Source organism: Egretta garzetta, unplaced genomic scaffold (genome assembly GCF_000687185.1).
Source record: "Egretta garzetta isolate BGI_Z169 unplaced genomic scaffold, ASM68718v1 scaffold256, whole genome shotgun sequence".
NCBI classification, from domain to species: Eukaryota; Metazoa; Chordata; class Aves; order Pelecaniformes; family Ardeidae; genus Egretta; species Egretta garzetta.
The window spans coordinates 2,833,622-2,843,160 of record NW_009260073.1 but is presented as its reverse complement, the minus strand read 5'-3'; the positions used below and the strand labels follow the sequence as shown (position 1 = coordinate 2,843,160).

General features: G+C 36.9%; 1 protein-coding gene across 1 annotated transcript in view; it reads left to right on the top strand.

Moving 5' to 3' along the window:
* Positions 1-326: 326 nt before the first annotated feature.
* The window catches only part of WDR19 (WD repeat domain 19), a 45,374-nt gene continuing 36,161 nt past the window's right edge, over positions 327-9,539 (top strand). Inside the window, exons 1-6 of the mRNA XM_035896730.1 lie at positions 327-415; positions 500-565; positions 2,931-3,056; positions 5,796-5,911; positions 6,470-6,585; positions 7,474-7,554. Of these exons, the coding sequence (XP_035752623.1) occupies positions 2,944-3,056; positions 5,796-5,911; positions 6,470-6,585; positions 7,474-7,554 (426 nt within the window). The 5' untranslated portion in view covers positions 327-415; positions 500-565; positions 2,931-2,943. The remainder of the gene's footprint in view (positions 416-499; positions 566-2,930; positions 3,057-5,795; positions 5,912-6,469; positions 6,586-7,473; positions 7,555-9,539) is intronic.

Genomic DNA, 9,539 nt, shown 5'->3' with positions numbered 1-9,539 from the left:
GGACATGAAGGGGAGAATCTCATGCAATTTTTTTTATTCCAGTAATTCTTCAAGAGGAAAAAAATAATAGTTGTGAAAGAGTCGCAGTAGTTCTTGATGCAGACACCCAGCACCAGAAAATTCCGTTTTTGCAGCACAATCCAAAAGATTTTTCTGTGGAATTTTGGTACTTTTGTGCATTAGAATCACCCAGAAGTTGTGTTTGAGGATTTGGGGTTTTTTCCTCCACAGTACACAGAGTTGCTAACATGTTAGGAAGTTGTTTATTGTTATATGCTTATGATTTTAAGATATGTAATTTCCCACTTTTTTTTGTCTCCCAGCAAGTATTCAGTCTATTAGAAAAAGCTTGGTCTGGTTCCCCTGTGCAGTTTGCTTGGCAGAAAACGTTGGGAAATTTCCTTGCTGTAACAGGGTAAGATTACAAATATTTATTGGTTTTGTTCATAGAAATCACTGATGAAGAAAGGGAATTACTCTGTATGTTAATCTTTTTTAGAGGTGATCGTGCTGTGAAAATTTTTGATCGACATGGTCAGAAGAGAAATGAAATCAGCTTACCAGGGTAGGTACTAAGATGGGTTTAAATTGTTTTCCTTGTTGTTTTCTTTAAAAATTCTGGTGAGGTGCTTATACAGTATGAGAACTGCAGGAAGGGATACTGTCTCTGGTGAACATACAGGAAGACAAACTGATGAGCATGTATGGAATCTGAGACAGTAAAAGCTGAACTCATAGTAAGCTATGAGGGATACTCAGAAAAAGACAGTCAGTCTGTAGGAATAGGCTGGATATGGCCCAGAGGTAACCTGCCTAGGTGCAAACACTGTGACATAAGGTCATCGTACCATTTTGCTCTGAAATCTACTTTTATTGGGCAGCATTGCGACCTGATGTAGCGATATTTTCATTTATGTACTCCTCATTTCTTTTCAGTATTTTACCTGCTCTTAGCTTAAGTATTCATTCAAATTCCTGCTTTTTTATTTTATTTCTAACAACCTGATTCATTTTGATTAAGCTGGAGCCCTTAGTCGAGGCAAAACTCCCACTAAGGCTTTAAATCTGAAGCCTCTAGTCTAGAAGTCTTTCATTTCTAGAATGTCTTTTATGCATCCCTGTGTCATTGGTAGATATGAGCCAGAATCACTTAGCTCCCCAAGAACTCTCTAGAAATCCAGTTTTTGTAGTTCATGGTAGTTGTCACCTTGCACCAAACCAAGAAGTGAAATTCTCATTGTCTTTACCAGGCTCACTTGTATCTTACTGACCATCGCATCTTGCTGTCTTGTTTCAAAACCCTGTTCTGGTTAGGTTCCATTCATAATGTGGGCTGGCTACGTCAGTGTCTTCTGCTTGGTAGTATCCATGGCCCAGCTCATTCTGCACCGTGTTTTGTACAATATATGATAAACGCTCATTGTCTCCAGCAAACTGCCAAAAGTGAAGAAACTCTGTGGAATCAGTGGTGAACTCTGAGAAGAGATTGTGTCGGACTGGGGATCCTCTGCTGTCGTGTGGGTTGGCGAGGATGGTGTGAAGGAGAGTCTACCTTACTGATGGACACTGATAGCGCTACCGTATTGATGGACAGATATGACCCATTCCTTCAGGGAAACATAACATCTAAACCAGATTTAAAATAATGTGTTCTCATGGCAAGGCAAAGAGGAGAAAAAGCTTGTATAATAACCACATATCCTAAAGGCTTGTCAAAATAATTAACGTCTGCTTATGGTAGTTTGAATAGCACTGAGTTTCTGAGGCCCACCAGCAAATCTTCTACCCAGGTTAGGTAGTTCTTTTGAATTCTTATTTCCAACATTTTTCTGTGATTGAAGAATAAATTCTCTCTAATTATTCCTATTAGAATAAAATTCCATTTTTGTGATACACATTTTAAACAGAAACAAGTGTGCTTACATGGAGGTTTCTCCCCCTCAGGCCAAACTTTGCTTCTTTCTTTGTTGGTTAACTGTTAACCAACTGCAATTGTTAACTGTTAGACCTCTCCTTACATAAGAACGGAGTTCAGAATGTCAAATATTCTCTGCTGTAATAGTTGATGTTACAAGCATCTTCTTACCATTGCATTGATAGAATTTGTTTTGTTTACTACTTATCAATCTGCATTTTTCCCTATTTTTTTTTTCTTTCTGTTCTTGTTATTCCTGTTCTTGATGTTCTGAATGGCTGTTAAGTATTCATGGGTGTGTTTTGGGAATAGACCATACTTACTCCCTGAAATAAACTGCTAAGGTTTTTAAAAGAATGAGAGGAGAAACTGGAACTGAAGGCTTACTGAAGTAGTTTACAGCAATGTATGTAGGACAGTTTTGAAATCACTTGCATTAGGGATTTTCATTTGAGTGGTAATGAGAGTGAAATTTTTCATAGAGATACCTTTTTAACCTGAAACTGTCAACTTACTTAGCTTGTAAGAAAAGAGTGGTGTCAGATGGCATAGGTTTTTAGTCTGCAGGGGTAAGTCTGCTGTCCTCTCCATTATGGGAACTATTTGCCAGTAGAGGTTTTTCCTGTTTCTACATAGGTTTCTTGTCCAAGTTTGTTATGCTTGTTGAACTATGAGAAAAATAATCCCAATGCCCAATAGCTTCTAACAAAACAGAACCTTACAGGGATTTTTCACAGTCTCTTGAAAATCAAGGCAGCAGTATTTCAAGTACTAGAATGTAGGTATCGGTCTTTTTATAACCTTCCTTTCAGCCTCTGTCATTTTGATGCTATTTGAGTAAGGGTGTGGTTGCTATAAAAGTACACTTTACAGATAAATCTGCAGTCTGTCATGGGTTTGCTTGGGAGGGAAGAGGAAGGACAGGGACTTCAACGGAATAATTCTGGCAGTTTCTGTACACTTACAAATATATTTTAACATTTTTAGTGAAAGTTGTCTCTTTTTTTTTCTTCAGTAACTGTGTTGCTATGGACTGGGATAAGGATGGAGATACTTTAGCAATAATCACAGACAAATCTAGTGCCATATTCCTGTGGGATGCGAACACAAACAAAACAAGTCAAGTAGACAGTGGCATGAGGTAAGAAAGTTGGGTTTTTTTAAAGTGTGTATTTGAAGACTTGGGCCACTGTGCCTTGTTGATATGGAGGATATATTGCAAAGATCATCTTTTTATTGGAGTCCTCATAGCACATACACTGTTAAACTAATATGCTACAGTTCGTTGCTAAACTCTTTTTGGTATGATTGGCTGGTTCTGAAGTGTTTGTTGTGGGTAGGGTGTTTGGGGTTGGTAGGGGGTTTGTTTCTTTTTTAATTGTCAACAGTGCCAAAATCCCCAAAGAGCTTCTCTTCAATGTTTCCACTTTGTGATAGCAACAAGGGTAGCGGAATTTTTTGTCTGTCTGCGCAGGCTACACTTTCTCCAAAGTGTTTCACACAAATAAAAGGGAGCTTAAAAGTAAGGGAAGTGATTTTAGTGGTGCTGGGATTTTTTCCTCTTAGATTTATAAGGGGACTAAAATGCCATTCACAAAGCAGCGGGGTTAGGATGGGAGAAGATAATCTAAGGTTCAAATCCCTACCTTCCTGAATTTGGCCACAGACTTAAAACCCTCCTGAGGCCTACATAACAATCAAGCGTTGGGTTAACAAATAAGCTTCGTTTAAGAATTAAACTTCTAGCTTCTTTGAATCTATTCCACTGAAGTATTGCACTCTACATATAAACATTCTGTCTGTAGGAAAGAGAGTGGAAACAAATCTGTCCCACGTTTGTTGGGGCACTCACCTGAGCAGAGAAACGGCTAATTTTGGATACTGCTGTTACTTTATTTACTTGAGTTGACACAAACACTCCTTCTGATTTAACCCTTCATTTCTATATTTCCTTTGTGTATGTTTTTGGGGGGGGGGGGGGGGGTTGTGTGGGTTTGGGGTTTTTTTTTAAGTAATCAGAGATACCGAAATTTGGAGTGTTTTATCCATTAAATATAAAAAAAATAGTTCACCTGGAAAAATTGGCGGGGGGGGGTTATGTTGTTTTCTATGAGGGTGGTTTTTTTCCAGATTTAGGTTGAAAACTGCATATCTGGAATATGGAAATATTCCATATTTCCATTAACATGTATACTTGTGCTTTGTAAAAGTAATTTGGAATATTGGATAGTTGATTATGGGATATTTCCATATGTTACAGCCTGGTATTGTCTATGTGTACATAGAAACTGAACATACGCTGTACTGAAACAAAAAATAACTTCTATACAATTTATTCCATTCCTGAAGAAGTAAAAGAATTGCCACTTTGGACAAAATACACAGTGACTTAACCTATGATTTAATGAAGTTATGTTTTGAAGATTGTTCATCAGTAGAATGTTTAGTCACAACGTTAGAAAACAGTTTCAAAACAAGCAAATGATTGTACATACAAAAGAGAAATTCAAAGTGATTACTTCTTCCTGCTGTCTAATTAGTTATATGTAGCACTATATAGGCATCTTGTTTAGGTATTTGTGGATTACTTAGTTGTTTCTTAGTCATAACATTTTTAAAATTACTTATTAGTTATTGCATATTATCAACAATATGCCTTTTTAGCACAGATGTTATGATTATAGTTTTCAGTCTTTTCTGGTAGAATACATCAACTTTGGGGGGGTTTTTTTGTGTGTGTGTGTAAAGTTTTTCCAAGTAGGGTTTTGGGGTTTTTTGATAGGACAGTTTTAAATGCTACTTATTTATATAATCAAAGCAATTTATGAATATATATATACACGTTATATTGTGTGAAGGAATAGACCATATTGTACCTTCTTTTCATGTGTGAACAAATATTTTTCGGGGAAGAGTAACCTGCCAGTATGCAAGCAAAAGAGAGCATAGAAGGTACTTACCAGAATGGCATATGCAGTTATCCCAGTTCCTTCATGATCTTTCTCTCTAATGTCTTGAGATAAATTGCTTACTGGAGGGAGTCTCACTAGAACAGTATTTATCAATTTAAGTGCCTAATCTTTCTTTTGTCACAGTGTTACTGCTCAAGCAGAATAAGCGCTAGGACATCTAAAAGGTGTGATAATCAGGCTTTTCTGGTATCCTCCTCTTTTTGAAATTAGAAAAGCACAAACAAGACCCCTCACAGGCAGACCAAATAAATATTGGAGCTCATTTCATGTGTCAATAGCTGAAATTTCTTTCAAATTGCTATTGCATGCTTACACTACAATTTTGAAAGCATTGATGGAAATAACTGCACTAATTAGAAAATTCTGATTAAAATTGTTTTGCTTAAGAGGCTTTTTTTTAAATGCGATGTGTAGTATTTGTGTACCCTTAAATATGCACCAAAATAGGCCTTGCTGTAGCTAAAACTTGAAGTTAAAATGGCTTTTTCTAACTTTCTTACTACATTGACTAGAACTAGACCTATTCACTTGAAGTTGGCTGAATTCATAGGATTATTGATGTCCAAAAACACAATGCAGAAAATTACTGGAAATTTTCACATACCTTTATGGCATTTTTGAGTGTTTTTTAAAGCTGCGTATTTGGCCAAATTACCCATGGTTCCATCAAAGACTGCTGATGTTTGCAGACATGTTTCCACTTGTACAAGTCTTACTACATTACCGCATACAACTTCTTATTACTTCCACTATTTCGTGCACACTTAAATAATTCTGATACTTGTAGAGAACTTTTGCTTGGTCTGTATGATTTCATAGAACTTCAAAACAAATATGCAAAGTGTTTCTATATGTAAGCACATGAAAGAAATCTCTACTATACAAAGTAAAATTTTTCTTCATTATAGGGATGCAATGTCTTTCTTACTATGGTCTCGAGTTGGAACTTTACTTGCTGTTGGAACAACAAAGGGAAACTTACTTATATATAACCGTCAGACTTCTCGCAAGATTCCTGTTCTTGGTATGCGTTGGTTTGAAACTAAGCTTGCACGTGTGAAAGTGGAATTTTGCTAATATATTTAGGTTCTTTTTTAGTTCTGTATGTGAACATGCAAGTCAAAAATGTGCTCATACTCAATTGCACCTTCTGTTTTGTTGTACTTGCCACAGTATTTTTATAGTATAGTAAGTTAAAAATATATATACACATACCTGATACTGCCTCATGGGAAACTTGTGTTATCATTCCTGCAAAGGATTTGTATGGTTGTTCTTGTTAGTTACTTTTTATTACCCGCTTAGAGTACCTCTGGGCAGAAAATTTAAGGATATAGCAGAGTCCCCAGAAATTTGATGCAAAGAAATGGAAGAACAGGGACCGTGCAAGTTCCTATAAAGTCAAAAAACTTCAATCTGGGAGTGGAGGATTTAAAAAAAAAATTACTCTTGAATTTGTAATTGCTCTGATAAGTTGTTTCACATTTTGACATTGTGTTTGCTAGCCAAATATAGCATATTTCTATCCCACTTTTGTTGTTGTTGTGTTCATTTGTGTTGTATAGGTTTCTTTCTTTTTCAGGTAAGCACACTAAGCGGATTACTTGTGGTTGTTGGAGTACTGAAAACCTTCTGGCTCTAGGCGGCGAAGACAAAATGATTACTATAAGCAATCAGGAAGGGGATACAATAAGACAGGTAGTATTTATAACCCCCATGCATTAAAACTCCTGGTTCCCAAGAAAGCTGGGACCTATGGGAGCTTACGCCTTTTCAGTCCCACTGCTTTCAAGGACAAGGAGCCTTTGGGAAACCTCATGCAGGATGAGAGCATATGTAAACATCTGATCCTCTGTGTTATGCAACGTGATTTATGATATTGGAGTCTCTGCAATTCTGCTGTGGTCCTGCCTAAACATGCTTCTCTCATCCTTGATCCTGATCTGTATCTGTTGCAAGAGGATCCTATGAGTGCGATCTTAGGTTGACTCCCCCAGTAGCAGCACAGGACAGCTCTCAGATGACTTTTTTAAGGTCTTTAGGAAGTACTTTCAGTGTTGGTTTTGCTTTAGATAGGTTAAACAAAAATCTTGCCTCTGACGTGCAAGGATTACTCCTAGGCTGGACCTCCAGTGCATTGTTGAGAGACAGATTCCAGTGTTTCATCCAAGTACACTCAGATTCTCTAATCAAGCATTCTGTTTGTTTACATACATCGCAGTCCTTCTGCACAGTGACAGTTGTTGCATAATGTGCAAATTTCAAAGAAGGTCTTGCATTGAAGTGACCTTGTTTGTATAATATCATCTTGCAAGTCTTCAATCTGGATAGTTCCTTCTCTGTTTGCATTTTTATTTCTGTTTTCTAGATATTTTTTCAGTATATTTCATGATAACATGTTATTATGATGCAAACCGAGGTCATGTTTTCTCCAAGTTTTTTCTTAGTTTTGGTACTATATGCAATAGCAACCCTATATATCAATCCTTAACACTAAAATATACAGGACAGGAATAATGCAGTTATTTATCACCAATATTTGCTACGTTAGCTGTTGATTTCTCAGTCTGAACTTCTTTCTTGCAGACCTCGGTGAGCTCAGATCCCAGTGATATGCAGTTCTCTGTTATGAAGACTGATGAAAGGATATCAACAAGGGAAAGCACAGTAAGAAGTCAATGAAAAAAGTGTTTCAGTGTTTCTTCTGGCAACCAGTATGAGCCAGGAAGCATTTTGTTCCTCCTTGACTTAAAATTTGGTTATGAAGATTTTTTTTTTTTTCTATCCCAAAACTTTCCTTTAAAGTAAAGCCATACCCCTTTGTTAATTAAGGATGTGTTTATGAAAAGTGCAGTAGTTAGCAATGTGACAGATACCAGCAGTTTTTGCGATGGTAGTTCACATCATAGATGGAGATGTGTGCAGGAACGTAAAGAAATAAATAAAATACAAATATAGAACAGTATATACAATGTGGCAGATGGAAATAGAGCAGGATTGCCAAAATTGCAGAGATGCTGCCTTTCAGAGGGCAGGTTTTCAGCTGTCAGTTTTGGGAACAGATCACCGCTCTCTAGGTTTTCATCTTACGCAAACCTCAGCATCAATGAGACTAAAAGCACCAGTGTCAGCCTTCTGGTGTGAGCATTATCCTGTCTCTGTCTAAATGGCTACAGTTTTCATGTCTTCATGTCTCTCTTGAATGAATCAAGTCCATCAGATCAGTTAATGGTGAAGTACAGAAAAATGGGGTAATGATAACTATTAGCAGAGCATATTATTAAATGATCAGCAATGAAATACCAAGACAATACATAGAAAATTCATGGATAGAAAGGTGGTACCATGTTAGAATTTAGCTAGGCCTGTACACTTAAACAACATAATTAAATTCTCACGGTCAGATTTAATCTATGGAGTATAGGTGTCAAGAAAGAATTTTTCCCCACATTTACATTGACCAACATAATTAAATTCTCACGGTCAGATTTAATCGATGGAGTATAGGGACTTGTAGGAGTTTTTCACCTCTCTGCATGGAGTGAAATGTTCTCTGTTTCCTAGGGAAATTTAATCAACAGATATTTTGAAAATGCAGGAACTGAGGACTTCAGCCTTGATTTCTTCTGGTGCTTCCTGGAGCATGCAATAGCCTATGCTTTGCAGGTTTTTTATTACAGCTCTCAAGTTTGCTGTAAAATGTTAGGGAATAGTGATTCTGTGGTTCCTGGTGGTTGTGCTTGGGTGCTTTGTCAGCACCTCTAAACCACAAAGCATTTAATGTCTAGGTGTATGTTGTTCTGGGGGGGCTTGGCTTAATAGTGATCACTTCCAGGCTGTTTGTTATGACCTTAGCTAAAAAAACCCTGCAAGTTGGAGCTAAATAAGTAATACTTGAGTTAACATCTTGCCCTGCAACATAGAAATAATTCCTGTAATTTCTTAGAACAGTTTAAGGAATAGTATTTCTTCAGTACTTCATCATTAAGCTGCAATGGAATTATAAGCAAACTGTTCAAAAGGCAGAAAACATACTTTTTATATTTGGGGTAACTTTAGGAATTATAAATCAGAATTTGAGTTTGTAATTCTGCATTAATGGATTTTTAGGTTAACGTAAGCCTTTTTTCTCAGTTTGAAAATACCAGCTTTGTATTTCATTCTTCCAGCTCTTTATTTTAGGAATAAACCATTGTCTCCTTTTTAGACAAGGAGAGCTGGAGAAGAAGGTAGTGTAAAGTAAACTTGTAAGTAACCCTTCAAAGTATGTTTGTCAAAGAATGAGGTGAAACAAGCTGTTCCTCCTTGCTTTTTCTAAAATGAGTGTTCTACTCTTGCCTGACAATAATACACACTCTAGTAACAAAAGTAGTCTTCAAAAAAAACCCAAAGTTCAACCTGTCTTCCACTCTGAACTCCAACATCACTACGGGATTCATCAAATAAAAGTGCACTCACCTAGACTGATATCAAAGTGTAGATATTGTACGTTTAACACACACTGAGCAGGCTGTTTCTTTTGGAATTGTCTTTGTATATTTGAAATCTCAGCAAGTTACTTGAGATAGCAGTGTTGTGATAGTCTTCCCTTCAACCTCCCACATCACAGTTCGAGTGAGAATAGTCCAACAGGGTAACTCCATGTAACCTGC